At 54.1% G+C, this 14801-nt stretch overlaps 6 protein-coding genes across 6 annotated transcripts; 1 reads left to right on the top strand and 5 right to left on the bottom strand.

Moving 5' to 3' along the window:
* Window positions 1–21: 21 nt before the first annotated feature.
* Z520_00593 (uncharacterized protein) lies at window positions 22–1177 on the bottom strand (the record flags this gene model as incomplete). Its single annotated transcript, XM_016771113.1, has 5 exons — window positions 22–57; window positions 127–297; window positions 387–431; window positions 505–558; window positions 674–1177. The coding sequence occupies 5 exons, from the start codon at window positions 1175–1177 to the stop codon at window positions 22–24; spliced, it is 810 nt and encodes a 269-aa protein (XP_016638023.1).
* Window positions 1178–2110: 933 nt separating this feature from the next.
* Window positions 2111–3703, top strand: Z520_00592 (uncharacterized protein; the record flags this gene model as incomplete). Its single annotated transcript, XM_016771112.1, has 1 exon — window positions 2111–3703. The coding sequence occupies one exon, from the start codon at window positions 2111–2113 to the stop codon at window positions 3701–3703; it is 1593 nt and encodes a 530-aa protein (XP_016638022.1).
* A 167-nt stretch (window positions 3704–3870) lies between these two features.
* On the bottom strand, window positions 3871–5925 carry Z520_00591 (uncharacterized protein; the record flags this gene model as incomplete). The annotated part of the gene is made up of 3 exons (XM_016771111.1): window positions 3871–4851; window positions 4901–5152; window positions 5206–5925. 3 exons carry the CDS (start codon window positions 5923–5925, stop codon window positions 3871–3873), a joined length of 1953 nt encoding a protein of 650 aa, XP_016638021.1.
* Window positions 5926–6733: 808 nt separating this feature from the next.
* Z520_00590 (uncharacterized protein) lies at window positions 6734–7657 on the bottom strand (the record flags this gene model as incomplete). The annotated part of the gene is made up of 2 exons (XM_016771110.1): window positions 6734–6906; window positions 6994–7657. The coding sequence occupies 2 exons, from the start codon at window positions 7655–7657 to the stop codon at window positions 6734–6736; spliced, it is 837 nt and encodes a 278-aa protein (XP_016638020.1).
* Window positions 7658–8133: 476 nt separating this feature from the next.
* On the bottom strand, window positions 8134–9489 carry Z520_00589 (uncharacterized protein; the record flags this gene model as incomplete). Its single annotated transcript, XM_016771109.1, has 2 exons — window positions 8134–8626; window positions 8699–9489. 2 exons carry the CDS (start codon window positions 9487–9489, stop codon window positions 8134–8136), a joined length of 1284 nt encoding a protein of 427 aa, XP_016638019.1.
* A 735-nt stretch (window positions 9490–10224) lies between these two features.
* Window positions 10225–12282, bottom strand: Z520_00588 (uncharacterized protein; the record flags this gene model as incomplete). Its single annotated transcript, XM_016771108.1, has 1 exon — window positions 10225–12282. The coding sequence occupies one exon, from the start codon at window positions 12280–12282 to the stop codon at window positions 10225–10227; it is 2058 nt and encodes a 685-aa protein (XP_016638018.1).
* Window positions 12283–14801: the final 2519 nt, after the last annotated feature.

Genomic DNA, 14801 nt, shown 5'->3' with positions numbered 1-14801 from the left:
AGCAAGTCCACTCCATCAGCTTCAGTTGAACGCAATTCCGCCATCGACGACCAAGCTCTTGTCAGGAGGAAACATCTCGTCAGCCAAAGAAAATTGTAGTAGTAATGTCCTGGGGCCCAGACTCACCTGTCCAGTGACCCAGTCCGAGTCCGGCCCAGCTAGAAAGCTCACCGCGTTCGCCACGTCGTCGGGCACCGAGACTCTGCCCAGCGTAGTGAGGTTCAGAGCGAATTCTTCGATGTACGTCTTACCCTCGCGCTTCGGGGCGCGCATTTCTTGCAACTTGTCGACCATGACCTGGACAATTAAGATACAGAACTCGAGTGAGCCCACGGCCACCACAACCCCCGAAACGAAGATTAATCAAACAATCAATCAGAACTTACCGACCACATGGGTGTACCAACGACTCCCGGAGCGTAGCAATTGACCTGTAGTAATTTTTGTCAGCACGTGAGGATGTGCCTTGCAATCGGTTCTCCAGAAAAGAGGGATCGTCCTTACGTTGATGGTTTTCTCGTGGTCCTTGGATAGGGCGCCTAACTCGACGGCAAAGGTCTTATCACAAAAGAAAGAAGTTAATACGTCAGAAGAAAAAGTCGTTCGTCGAGCCCCAACAAATCCAACACAGCCGGGCAAAAAAATGGTGGTTGTTGTTTGTTTTTGTACATACCTGAGTCAGACCCCTGACAGCCCACTTTGACGCCGTGTATGCCGAGACCAGAGCCATGCCCTTGAATGCGGCGATGCTCGACGCCGCCATGATCTTGCCGCCCTTGCGCTGGTCCACCATCTTCTTGCCCGCGACGACAAAGCAGTTGAAGACGCCGACGATGTTGACATTCAGGATCCGCTGGACGTGCTCCTCGCTGAGCTCGAAGATGCCGTCTGCATGGGCGAGGCCGGCGTTGGCGACCATGACCTGTAAAGGCTCCCCCAGCTGTTCGGTCGCCCGGTCGACGAGATTCTGGACCTCTGCGCGACTGGTCACGTCGGCGGCGATGCCGATCGCTGTGCCTCCCGACGCCTCGATCTCCTTCACCACTGCATCGATCTGGGCTTGTTTGCTCGCGAGGTCGTTGATCACCACCGCGAACCCGTCGCGGGAGAGACGGCTGGCAATGGCCTTGCCCAGCCCCTGGGCTGACCCTGTCACGACTGCGACGCCTTTTGTCATGATTCTGAGATTCTCCAAAGATTTGCTGTTATACTGATCAAGGTCTGAGGCTGAGTCTTTTTCTAGCGAAGGGACGTGATTGAGAATAAACACGAAATGGTGGTCGGGAGCCTCGATAAAGGCCTTACCGCTAGATTCGGGGGCCAGTCAGGGTGCAGGTCTGTGTCTAAACCTTCGAGAAGCATTCTGCACGAAACCCGCAACATGAGTAGGCTCATATACTGCAATTGCCGTGCATGAGAGCCGTTTGACACGAAGCCTCAAGGTCAAAGTCAGGAAATGGAATCTCGCAATCCTCCACCGAGATTCCGAGCCTTGCACCAACAAACTAGAGCCGAATAGGCGGAGTATCCCCGCAGAGTATTGGTCTCGCGGGGTATGAAGTGGAGTATCAGGCCCACCAGGGCCCACCAGGCGTGGAGTACTCGGTACTCGGTAGCTTTCGATAGATCAAACCCCCTGGTGGGTGCCTGAGAGCTGCAAGATGCGGCCTGTAGCCACACGACCATTGCACAGCGTTTGCGGAAAGCCATCCCGTGTATACAAGTGGCAGCAAGGGTAGCGCGGTACTCCCCCGTCTGAATGTGTACACCCTCCAATGTAAACTCCGTCTCGAACCTCTTGGCAGCATGGGTTCCAAACCACGGACCTGGTCCGCGGAGTCTGGAAGCTCGCAATTCTCCCAGGAGCACGGGCCAAAATAATGTGGCTAAGTACAGGATGAAGATCGCCGGTCCGCGAGCTGGAGTCCTTCGGAAACGCCGCGGTTTGAGAGCCGCAGCAAGCGATGAGGAGGACTTGTCATTTATGAACAATGCCAGAGTTCCTCATAATAAGTATAAGCCTTTTTCAGGTTCTTGAAACTCGCGCCCTTTAGTGATCCCAATAAGACACCGACTTTTGTCTGTTTTCGCAACTCTCTTGCTCCGCAGCATGTCGGGATGTTATGATGCCGTGGTCATTGGCGCCGGCATGGGCGGCATCTACCAAGCGTACCGCCTCCTCAAGCTTGGACTCACAGTCCGCGTGTTTGATCGCGCCGGCGGCCCAGGAGGGACATGGTACTGGAACCGCTACCCCGGGGCGATGAGCGACACACATTCGTTGCTCTACCGGTATTCCTGGGACAAGGAAGATCTCCAGTCCTATCCCTGGGCGGAAAACTACCTCGACTCCGGGGACATCCTGACCTACCTGAACCATGTCGTCGACCGTCATAACTTACGACAGTACATGCAGTTCCACACCGAAGTCCGGTCCATGAGGTGGAACGACGAGCAACGCACGTGGACCATACGCACCAGCGGCGGTGACTTCATCGCGCAATACGTGGTCACCGCCGTAGGGCTGCTCAGCGAGCCCAATTGGCCGAGCATTGCAGGACTCGCCAGTTTCAAAGGAGAGCTCTACCACACAGCGCGGTGGCCCGATAGCTACGACTTTAGCGGCAAGAAAGTCGGTGTAATCGGAAATGGCTCGACCGGGGTGCAGCTCATCACGGCCATCGCGCCCAAGGTGGGCTCCTTACTTTGTTTCCAACGACATCCTCAATACAGCGTCCCCGCCGGCAGGAAGCCCGTGTCGAAGGAGGAGCGAGATGCCATCAACCAGAAATACGACGACATCTGGGCCCGGGCGAGACAGACCTTTAGTGGTGGGGGCATCGACGAGGCCAAGATCAAAACCACCGAAGTGTCGAGTGAGGAACGGGAACGAATCTACCAAGAGTTGTGGGATCAAGGGAGCGGAATCCGGTTCCTGATGGGATCGTTTACCGACATCACCATAGACGAAGTCGCCAACAAGACGGCGTGCGACTTCATCAAGGCCAAGATTGCGCAGATTGTGCAGGATCCCGAGAAAAGGAGGAAATTGACCCCCAAGGAGCTTTACGCCCGACGGCCCATCTGTGACACGGGGTACTATGAACAATTTAATCGCGACAACGTCGATATCGTCGACATCATGGAGCACCCGATCGCCGAGGTGACGAGCAATGGGATTAAGTTGGTCGACGGCACGTTCCACGAGCTCGACGTCCTGATCTGCGCCACGGGCTTCAACGCCTTTGACGGCGCATACCGCCGGATCCGCATCGAGGGCCGCGGTGGACTCACGCTCAACGAGCATTGGAAGAACGGCCCGACCACCAACATGGGCGTCGCGGTCGCCGGCTTCCCTAACCTCTTTATGATTCTTGGGCCCAAGTCCCCCCTGGCGAACGTGCCTCCCATGCTCGAGGCCCACGTCGACTTCATCACATCCGCCATCATGCGAGCCCAAGAGCAGGGCAAGCTCTCGAAAACGGCAATCGAATCCACCAAGCAAGGCGAAGATGAATGGGGCGCTTTGTGCGACACCATCAGCGACAAGATGCTCTTCAAGAAAATCGACTCGTACTTTTACGGCGCCAACGTCCAGGGCAAATTGCGCTCGACCCTGATCTTCTTCGGTGGACTTGCCATGTTTTCGCAAAAGTTGCAGGACTGCATTGACCACGGCTATCCTTCTTTCACGTTCCACTAGTTTGACAGTGGCCCGCAGCGAGCTATAATACGTAAAATCTCTAAATGACTTCTCTGAAGAACTTCACTTGCGCAATCCGAGGGCAAGGGCATTGCGTCGATGGTACTTAGAAAGGCGTGTGTCCCAAACAGGAAGCGCTGTCCGTCATGGAATGGCACACTAGTCGGTTAGAACACGTTCCAGGTGCTCCTCGAGAAATCGTGTGCCGCTTGAAATGTTGGAAGCGCGCCGACGATTTGTGATGGTTCTTGTTCAAACCCAGTAGGATCGATGGCTTGAAAAAGGTCTGAAAGCTCCGCGCTGAGTAAATTAGCATCCACGGCATGATCGCCCGCCAAGATACCAAGATTGCTGTGAGGTATCCCGTTTGGAAAGCCATCCATCGCACATGCATTGAGTGACGCTTCTGGGAGATGCGCGTCGGTTGGTTCGAGGAATTTGTCGACCCTGTTGTTCACCTGAGGTTTGTGGTTTTGCTCCTGTCTCAACTGGTCTTGCTGAGTGTCCATGTAAGGAAGAACGCCTGTCTCAGGGCCCATGATCTTGAGATGTCTGATGATCTTCCACAGCTTTCTCGCTACGCTGGACTTTGCCGAAAGTCCTCCCATGAGGTTGAGAGCAATGTGAAATTCTTCGCGACAGTACTCGTGGAACTGGGCTTGCGCGCGATATGCAGCGAGTAAGATCACGGTTAGGGCGGAATAGAGGAAGTAATTGAAACAGACATGGTGGGAGCTGTAGATGTCAGAAGTGGTGCGCAGCTGGTCCAGCAAAGTAATGGTGTCCTTTGCAACGTCAACAGCGGTTTTGGCGCTCTGCGGATCCGCCTTAATGGAGGACGCGGTGAAGAGCGCCCCTCTATGGATCAACATGCGAAGCTGGTTTCTCCGGAGATAGTGAAGAATTCGTAGTCGGTTGCGCGCAGGCGACAAGGACTTGAGGGCGAGTTCCTGGCAAGGCTCTATCCGAAGCTCGGAGTCAAGCGAACTGTACCATTGCTGCACCTGATATGTGAGAAAAGCCATATCCTCTCTGGTTCCGATTTGGCGAACGTGACAGTGACCGGCTCCCGGCGACGCTTTCAGTATCTGCGATCCGATCCTCGAGTAAGCTATCATGCTTGTGAAAAGATACGGGTATGGATCATTCTGTGATGACGATTAATATATATGTGCGCTTTACGACGAGGCAACCCACCGGTTCTGGAAGACTAGGGTCAATATCAGCATCTTGGATACCAAATGGAAGTCCCGTGCCGAGGCTCCAGCGCTTATCCAGGCAATAAATGCACCAGAAGAGTCGATTTGCACGTTCTCGCTCTCTTGCGCTTTGAAAGGTCGCGAATGGCGGGTCGTGAAGATGCAAGCCTAGCTCTAAGGCAATCCTGGCGGCTAGGCCAATAGTTCGCCAAGCAAGCACATCTTCCTCGCGGTAAAACTGGTAAAGACTCTTATGCTTGCTTAGTGGGACACCCTTGATGTGAGCGGAGGATAAGGACTTACCATAAGGCTCAGAATCTCCGCGATAGGTAAATCGGCAGAAACTCCCGACGGGCGGTGGTCAATTTCGGCTTCCAGCTCGTCCACCAATGCAGAGGCGAGGTCGGTTGAACCACCGCCCTCAATCACCAAGCCGATTGCAAGCACAATTTCCAAGTTATGAAGCGATCCTTTCGAATATTGATCAACCTGAAAAGTGCGCCAAGTGGCAGGTTCCCGCGACGCATTGGCACTTGCGTAGAATTTCGTAGCGAAGTATCGGAGATGGCCAATGTCAATTAAGGGATAGACAGATCCACATTCATCCTCATAGATATCAATCAAACGCAAGGCTTCTGTCTGTGAGATAGCCAAGAGAGGGTGGCACGTAACGGCGAGTCCGCCTCGAGCAGAGGATGCTTGTTTTGTGGACACACTAGAGTAGCCGATGGACAACTCGTCCATCACGTCGACACTGCTGTGTGGGCGTGTCAATTGATTCAAACCACAGGGTTTCTCTGCGTTCTTGACCGACTCATGGACAGAAACCTGTGACGCAGGTGCGGATGAGGATAGGGTTCGACTCGAATGAGGCGAGCATATTGAAGATGAGTCCAATAGAGTCAGGGCTCTGTCGCCTTGCTGGAACGGACTGTCTCGCGCTACCAGGATGCTGAGCTGTTGTTGAAGACCTTCGAGCTGCTCTTTGATCTTTTCGATATCCCTGTGCCATGTCAGAAACATCCTCTGTTGCCAGAAATGCATCGACTTACGACGAATTTTGGGCAGGAGCAGGGACGTTCTTTGCCGGATAGAGACACTGGACCTCGTAGCGATCGCAATGAAGGCAGGGAGTTTCTCCGTTGCACTTGACTTTCCTGCGCTTACACTCTTTGCTGAAACCGGTTGGTTATCATGATAGAAGAATTATCAACGACTCGAGGGTGCGACATACCATGCCCTTGCAGCATATCTAGGCCGCTTAAACCGCTGTTTGCGGCTAGAATCATTCGACATCTCTGTTGCCCGAGAAGCTCGCGGTATGTTGCCGGGAGCCTGCCTGCTGCGTCCTTGGTATCGAAAGTCACTCCTAAGCTATTTGAAGTGAGGGTGGTGAGAGAGGTAATATGCTCAAGAAGATACAACTCATCGAGCAAAGGTCTACCACCAGCGGGTTCTGGGCATGCCAGGGGAAATAGCTTCCCCATCAATAGTGTGGGGTTTTCTGGAGAAATCGACCACTAGGCATAATGCCAGGACGAGAGGCAACATTCTTAAAATTCCGCGATTTCCGTTCGAGGGACAAGACAATAGGGGAATGACCGGGACTCCATGTTCGGCACCGCTTTCGGGATATACCACCCTCGGCCTTCACATTGACTTGACTGCGGCCGGAACATTGAGATTGTCCGATGTTGCTGCAGATTGATAGCATTGTCAATGCTTTCCGGTTTCTGTTGGATTCCCGCCTTTGCTCTATCACGTCTTGTCTTTGCACCTCCGGCGTGTGGTGGACCAGTGGCAAAAAAGTCACTTGCGGGTTTCTCAATCCTTACTTTTGGACAAGAATCTCTCCGTGCAACATGGCGAGGCTGGAATCATCTCTCTCTGCCCACTCCTCCCAAGCCTTGGCCATTTTTGCAAAATCCTCTTCAGAACCTAGACCGAACTTGAGGGCTTTCGCGCGCAAGCCACCCCCTCTGAGCTGTTCACACAACCCCTGGGCTAGAGGATGACACGGCCATTAGAAGCCATGATCGGAAGCTACGAGAAAGCAGGATAAAATTATGAGAAAAAGGGAAAAGAGCTTACAGCAGATTTTCCTCCCGCTAGGTGTATCGTAGGACGATGGACTATAGCTGAGCGTGACCTGGCTGGGCTCGGCACCAGCCTTGAGTGCCCAAGAAAGCAGCTGTCGGCCTGCCGTTGGCGTGCCGCCGCCGGCACTCATCATGCCTGCCATGAGCTTGTGGAACTTGGAGAGCTCAGGGGATTCCGGCCAGACGCATTCGGTCTCGTAGTCGCCCTCGCGAGCCGCGACGATGCCGCCTCGCTTTGTCACTCGGAGCATTTCTCGCAGTCCGTCCCACGGGGTTCCAATGTGGATCAGCACCTGATGGCAACAGGTGATGTCGAACGTCTCGTCGGCAAAGGGGAGCTTGAACACACTGCCCTGCTGGAAGTCGATGTTTTTGACGCCGGCCATTTCGGCGACAGCCTGTGCCCGTGGCAGGATGTTGGGGTTGAGGTCAATGCCGGTAACGTGGCCGTCGGGGATGAGCTTTGCGAAACTCACGGAGATGGTGCCGGAGCCGGCGCCGACGTCCAACAGCGACAAATGCGAATTTGTTTCTTTCATGGACTGCAGCTTGGGCAGCAAGTAAGCAGCGCTGTTTTCGGCGGTCCGTACCTCGTGGAGGACCGATTGAGCGGGCGGGCGCCCTGGCTTGTCGCTGCGAGTCTGGTCTTGCTCCATGACTATTATTGCTTGTAGACGAAGTCAATCAGGTGTTGACAAGGAAAATTGACTAGGGAAATTTCTCATAACTTGAGATTCGCAACTGCCGGCATGTGAAGCCTCGGATCCCCTATTTCTATGTTTCCTCAAGTTCCTATCGCACTTCATGGCCGGTTTAGTCCACATATTGATGGTAACTTTCCCCTTAGCAATTTTTCGGCCTACCTACCTGGTTGAAGCCTACTAGCCTAGCAATAGTCAACATCACCTAGGTAGTCAATAAAACACACCCATACCGAGGGTTGCCGAGTATTGTCTTCCCAGTTACTCTATCCAATTAAAGCGGCTCGCAGAATAGGTGCCTATATGACCCCCGTACATATTCACGGGGAGCACTTGATATGACTGGCAAAAGAGACGACTCAGAAAGCCGATGATACAAACAGTATCTCCACTGCTCATTTCTAGAGCGCGGCCGTCGCTCAGCACCTAGCTCAATTCGATGATGGAGATGAACCAGAGCCATTGGTCTCCGTGGTATAACTCGAGAAGCCGTAGCTTCCCGAACTCGAGTCTCGAAGCTTCCTCCGCATCGGGCTCCTTCGGCCAGCATGCCTCCAGCACCGGAAGACACAAAGCCAGGGCAGCCATGTGGTAATGGTCCACCACCACCAAGTTCGCTCATGCGGCGCCGAATACATCGTCTCGTTTCGGGAGGTTGTGCTCGGACACTCTGGTTTGACGTCCGGGAACAGAAAAGTCATGAGCAGCTTAAAAGGCAGACCCAGGAGGCCGACTTTCCAAAGGACCCTCAGAAGGGTACAGCCGCCGACGACAAGCGGAATGAATTGACCGGCATTGGCGATAAATGTCTGGACACTGGGCCCAGTCACATGGTTGATCTGGAGAGTCATCTCTATTGATGCAATGGCAAAGACAAGCCACACAAACGTCCAAAAAGCGATTGTGCTCCTAGTTCTCTCTGGCCTTTGATGATTTAGTCAACGAGAGAAGCATTGAAAAGGACGAATATGCAAACAGGAAACAGAGCAAACTCACAGGTTCAGAGGCCAAGGGTCCACCTTCGCGATCTGCTCGCGCAATCTCCGGCTGAACGACTTACGGCAGTCCCTCCAGTTGTTGTCGCTCGTTTCGCGCAAGAGTTTCACGAAAGCCAGAACGGCGGCAAGAAACATGGCGAAATAATAGGCACCACAGATGCACGAAAAGGCCAGGAACAAGTTTCGAATCCCAGCGCCTGCGATGGGGACTTGAACGAGAATCCACAGCTTCAGCCCGCCGCACTGTTCTCTCGTGTTGCATTTGGGAAGCTTGTACGTCATGCCGACGCCCCAGAACCAAATGCCATAGGCGCTTATAGCATTCACGAGGACAAGGCGGAAATGTGTGCCCCAGCCACCGAAATGATGGCGGTTTGCCGGTTTCGTCCTGTAACCCCAGATGGTCATCACGCTGAGCAGATACCCGAAAGACAGCAGGAGCAGGATCAGCGCATCGATGATTCGGATGTTGCCCGACATAGAGTATGTAGCGACGGCGACGGCGATGGCGAACAAAAAGCTGGCGTTGGTGTCGAGAGATTGGCAGATCTCTCTCGCATCGAGCAAGAAGCTGTTGCTGACCCAGGAAGCGAACCACGACGCGTAGATGCCGATTCTGACCCCCAAGCCGTAGAAGTCTCCATCACCCACAATGCTGCATTGTTCGTCAGGGCCCTTCGCATCGTCGCATTTCGAGATTATATCAGACTGGATGCTGACTCCGGAAGATGGGGCTAGAAGGAGGAAGAGCGTCGACAGACACAGCACAAACATACCAACAACGGCCATCTCGATGTCGCCGGTGGCTGAGCAGCTCCACGGCTGAGGCTCGAGGAGCACACGCTTTTAGATGCTGGGGAATCGTATTCTGGCAATTTCCGAAGAGGAATACGTGCGGCTGAACCAAGGAGCTCTAGTTGGCAAATCAGTAGATGCGATATTGGATAAGGTTACGAGGCGCAAGCGAAGGAGGACTTTGCTAATACACGAGTCAGCAGCCTCACGGACATGCCACACTTATGGAAGGAGGCAGATGTTCTACGTGTATCGGGCGAAATGGGTTATGTCCCCTGCAAGTTGGGGAGTTGGTTGTGGAGACCACTCAGGCTGAGGACTCACAGTCGGATACCTATATACAAATCACCTAATGCGTATACTGCAATCATTAGTTACCAGGCTTGCCCGTGTCGTCTGGTGCCCAGAGCACTGGGTCTTCTTCTTAACCGAGAGAAACACCCGCTGAATGCCAATTTTGTGCCCCCAAAGAACCAGTGGCTTCTGTTCCGGCCCATACCTTGGCCCGTTCCCCATCGTATCTATGCTGTCCGGCTAAGTCCCAAATTCAAGTCTTCGATGCACAGCCGCGAGGATCGAGTGGGTCCAGCAACTCTCCCTCGGTGTCCGGGCTGGATACAATCAAAACTGCCAACGCCCATGATTTTATGCTGTGACGCAACGAAGTAGAGAACATGAAGTCAGGTTCTGTAGTGCCCCGACACTCTTCACAATGAGTCTGGAGCAAGGTCAAATGGCTGTAATACCGGAATACCCATACATTTGCGTGGTGTTATGCATAACATGTCCAGAAGCAGGAGGGACGTAGTTCCCTTGATACGGCGGATTCTGGGCTGAAAAATCGGCATTTTGGTACAGTGGATTGACGATACCGCTGGGGTATTTTGCACGAGGCGGCGTTGCATTTGGTGTGTCAGAAGCAGCTGAAGGTCTCGAAGGAGCATAGAATGAAGACGCCGAACTCATGGTGTCGTAGTCTTGGGCAACGCTAGTCCAACCCCATTTCTCCCTAAGTTCATCGTGGATCGAGTCGACGCGCCAGCCCGTTTCTTTTTTGATGCGGTCAAAAATCTGCAGCACCTCTTCCTGTTCGCGTCTGACGCTGAGGTTCTCGCCAGCCACTGCCAGACAGCGGATGGAGGCTGAAGCCACACCCCGGTCCTTGACGTGGGCCACGATGCCGCAGACTTGTCTTGAATGACGAATCCTCATTTCTTGCATCTCCTCCGCCTTTTGAGAGTGCATGGTGGCCAAGGGATGAACTGAGCCTAGCAGCGCCATAGCTGTATGATAGAACAGCCTAGCAACGATGGTAGTCCTCTTGAGGTACCACAGCTCAGGAAATGCACTTTTGGATGAGGTCAACTGAGGCGGAACGCTTGCGAGAGCATGCATTGTGGGCGGCACACACTCATGCCAACGGTCACAGAAGAACTTCAGGCCCAGCCACTGTTTGTTCCGCTGGTGCAAGCGCATCTGTTCTGCATGAACATTGCTGTCATGGTAGCGCCGCTGGGCCTCAGACCTGAAGTTGGTGATCTTCGAGAGGATCCACAGCATCCTGTGCGCCCAGTCTTCTTCGTGTCCGGGAACAAGCTGAGGGGTCATGGCAATGTCAATACCCCAGGTGTCGGGGTCCCAAGCAACGGCCCAATTAAAATGCAAGCAGCTAAACAATTCTAGTCCGACATTCAGCCAGAAACAGGCTGCCCCGATGCCCGTTGAGGTGGCATCCCACCGACACTCCTTGATGAGGGCACGGGCACCGGCGATATGGTTCATCCGTTGCAGAGCTTTCTCAGACATGACTTCGTAGACGTTGAGAATGGTAGCCGTGGTGGCGCACAACACGCTATCTCGATCGGGGTCCTGTAGCGCCTTCAGTAGTAGCTGCGTTGCATTGTTGTAGTAATTCAGTGCATGCTCTTCCGGGTAGATGGGATTGACCAAGGTGAGGTGTCGGACTCCACAAGCCAGCAAAGCATACTTCAGCATGGGTTCCTTGAGCGCTTGGAAGGGTATCAGACGAGAGAAGTGCTTCTCCGCGTCCATCGAGTCCATCCACAAACCCACCTCCTCCACATACACTTGCATGTACAAAACCTCGTTGCGGTCCTCTAGGCGTGGGTAGATTTGTTCCTGCTCGACGGGGGTGACCATTGTCTGTTGGTGGTAGGGTTGTCTCACTGCTCGAGCTGCTTCTGGGTAAGGTCCTATGGCACTGGTCGTATCGTCAAAGGCTTGCGTTGTGGGAGTAGAATACATGGCTTGTGCCGACTCGGCATAAGAATGAGGATAGGAGTGTGGAGCTGGGAGCTGCGGATGCGACATGGTTGGAGCTGCTATCTGACTATAGTCGTAGGCCCCCCCGGACACGTCCACTTTCTGTCGTTTGGGTTCTGGCTCAAGAGGATGATACTTCTCCCGGCCGCCTTGATACTCAGAGGCGATGTCGCGCGAGTCATCTTGAAAGGAGACACTCCAATCGCGCGTGCGCGGGACTAAGTATGGGGGGTTCTGGCAATGAACGTCGATGAAGTTTAAGCGCACGCCGCGCTTGCATTTTCGGTTGGACCTGATGCAATTCTGACAGTTTGGTAAGGCTTCGTCGCACTTGAGGTGCCGTTCGCGACAGGTCAAACATCCGGTCCTCACCCGCTTCTGTTTCGCTGATTGGACGTTGTCCGACTTGGGTTGTTGAGGAGCCTCGGGCTCCGTCATGGAGCGGGGACTGTTCTGGAGGGTCTGGGAGGAGGGCGTCGATTTCGTCGACGAGTCTGGGGTCATGGAATACTGGTGATGGACTGTAACATCTGCGGACGCGTATGGCGGAGTTAGTAGCGTGTAAGCGGAGGAAAAGGTTTTTCCGGGAACCTGCCCTGGAGACAGTTGCGTTGTCTGCAATGACAGGGGATTGTGGTTCGCCCTGGGATAGGAGAGGGCGTTGAGAGACCTGATATCTGCACCTTCCAACGGACCGGAAGCCGCAGAGGGCAGATGGGCGTAACAGTAGTTATGCGCCAGCTTGACCGGTTTACCCAGCAGTCATTGCCGGGCGTGGTGTCAGCGTCGATGTTGGCTAGAGTTATGCCTTGATGGGAATGTCGAGGTTCGAGGTCCTGGGCGCGTGTTGTCCCCACCGGTGTTGGGGTTGTGTTGCGGCGATATGTTTGTGTCTTGGGGGTTGGTCCGTGGACTGGTGTGCGGTGATCTGTATGATCGGCGGAGTCAGTATGTGAAACGTCCACGATATAGACAATTGAGACTCGCGGACAAGGAGATGTGCAGGACTATGGGTGTCGCCAGTAACTGCACGGCCTTCTGGGGGCGGCGCAGGTGTATAGAAGCAGCCTTCTCTCCCTCCCGAAGCAGCCTTCTCGTCCTTGGTCTTTTGCGACAAATGACGGCATGCAGGACCGTCCACGGCGAGCCGCCCTCTCTCTATTTTTCCTAATCCTTGATAAATGAGATGGAACATACCTTGGGTAGTCAACAGCTTGTCTGGAGGGAAACTTGGAAACCAGAAGAGGTCGATGAATATGCTTTCAAGAAGTAGGCTCTGTCAAGTCGCTTCTATGGGAGGAGTGGCAGCGGTAGTTGTGATGGTCGTGGTGGTGGTACGAGTGGGGGAGCGGACATTGGGGGCAATTAAGGAAAGATGAGGCGCGGGTCCAGACGTTTGATGGAAGATGGGAATCGGACAGGACGCGAAACGATTGCTTGCTGAAGGAATGGAGATGCTGCTTGGTGCTGCCGTGGCCGTTGCTGGAGGTGGTGATGGTGTTTGTAGTGGTGCTGGCGCTGGCGCTGGGGGGGCATTTCGCTAGCCTGATTCCGGGAGTTTGGCACGCTGACAGTTTAGGTTGTGGCTTTACATATTCGTTCTTTTTGCTTTTTTTTCCTCGCCTGGTTTTTTTGGTTTCGTTTCGCAAAATCAGAAATCAGAAACCTTAGCAGACGCCCATGCAGCAAATAACTGCTGGGATGTTGGATCAGCTTAACTGAGACTCCGCCCTGGACGATACGGAGAAGGCGAGTCCCACGGCCGACGTGATTGGGTGGGAGGGGCGGCTTTAGTAGGGATCAGCACTGGAACCCTGGCCCCTGTCCTCGTTAGCTTAGGCTAGTCTTGCTGCTCTCAGGAAGGCCGACCAGGGGGTGGGCTGGGCTAGGTGTGGCTTTAAGGCTAGGGGCCGAGTGGGTTAGTGCTGGAAGGCTTCGAGGCTGCCGGGGGAGGCCGACAGCGTCTAACGAGTAATAATGGCTAGTGGGGATTCTTAGGGAGGCCGCGGAGAACCTAGAGCCTAGAGCCTAGAGGCCAGAGCCCACCAAGGTACCGGGAGCCTGCGAAGGGGCAGCCCGGGCAGCCTGGGCAGCGTACTCGCTTCCCCAATTCTTCTTCTAGCTACCTTGACTGGTAGTTTCAGGCATGACCTACCTGGGTACCTACCTAGGTACCCTGTATGGGCGGCCACTGCCCTGTAAATCCTTCCATCATCACCGCAGCTGATGCAAGACCACAGCAGCCCACAGCAACCCACTGGACATTCAGCAGCCCCAGCCTGGTGTCTGTTGACAGCTGAACAGGCACCACTTCAGCAACATCTGGGCAGCAATGAGCAGGAATGCATGACAATTATCAGGGCAGATCGGGGTTTCTGGATGATCGCCGTGCACGATTTGGATTTCTGTTGGTTTCTGGCTTCTGGCTTGGCTTCAACTAGGAGGTGATGGGAAGTGATTGGCAACTCAAGTATACGCTCCTTTCCAGGTACCCATGGTTGGCCCCCGTTCACCGTCAAGTCAAACAATATCATCATCATCACCTGGCGTGTCACCATCACCATCCTCATCAATATCATCATCCATCGCAAACCTCCACCTCCACCCCCCTCCTCTTCCTCCTCCTCCGACTCGTTACCTCCTCCCGAGATCTCGCCCTTTGTCAAACCCAGTCAATGCGCCTGTCTATCAATGCTTGTCCCTTCTTATGCTCACAGATGGATCCTCGCTCGTTCAATCCATCGGACCGTTCTCGACCACGGCGTTGCCTGACGTCTGAGAAGCTCATTTGGGGTGACCGCGTGGTACCTGTTTGGGGATCACCTTCCTGCCTTGAGGCCCAACTCGGCGAATACACCCCTGCCTCTCGGGCTTCATTCGCTTCCTATGCTGTTTTCATCCCACAACCCCGGCCAGTGTCTCCGAGGTCAAGAGCCAGTCAGATTATGGATTCTTGCATCGCTTCCGCCCCTCTTCAGCTTCCTCGTCCCGGAGATCGGTTTTTGCTACCAATCTACAGGCCC

Source organism: Fonsecaea multimorphosa, assembly GCF_000836435.1.
Source record: "Fonsecaea multimorphosa CBS 102226 unplaced genomic scaffold supercont1.1, whole genome shotgun sequence".
Classification (NCBI taxonomy): Eukaryota; Fungi; Ascomycota; class Eurotiomycetes; order Chaetothyriales; family Herpotrichiellaceae; genus Fonsecaea; species Fonsecaea multimorphosa.
Note: the sequence above shows the minus strand (reverse complement) of the source record. Positions and strands in the feature narration are given on the sequence as shown.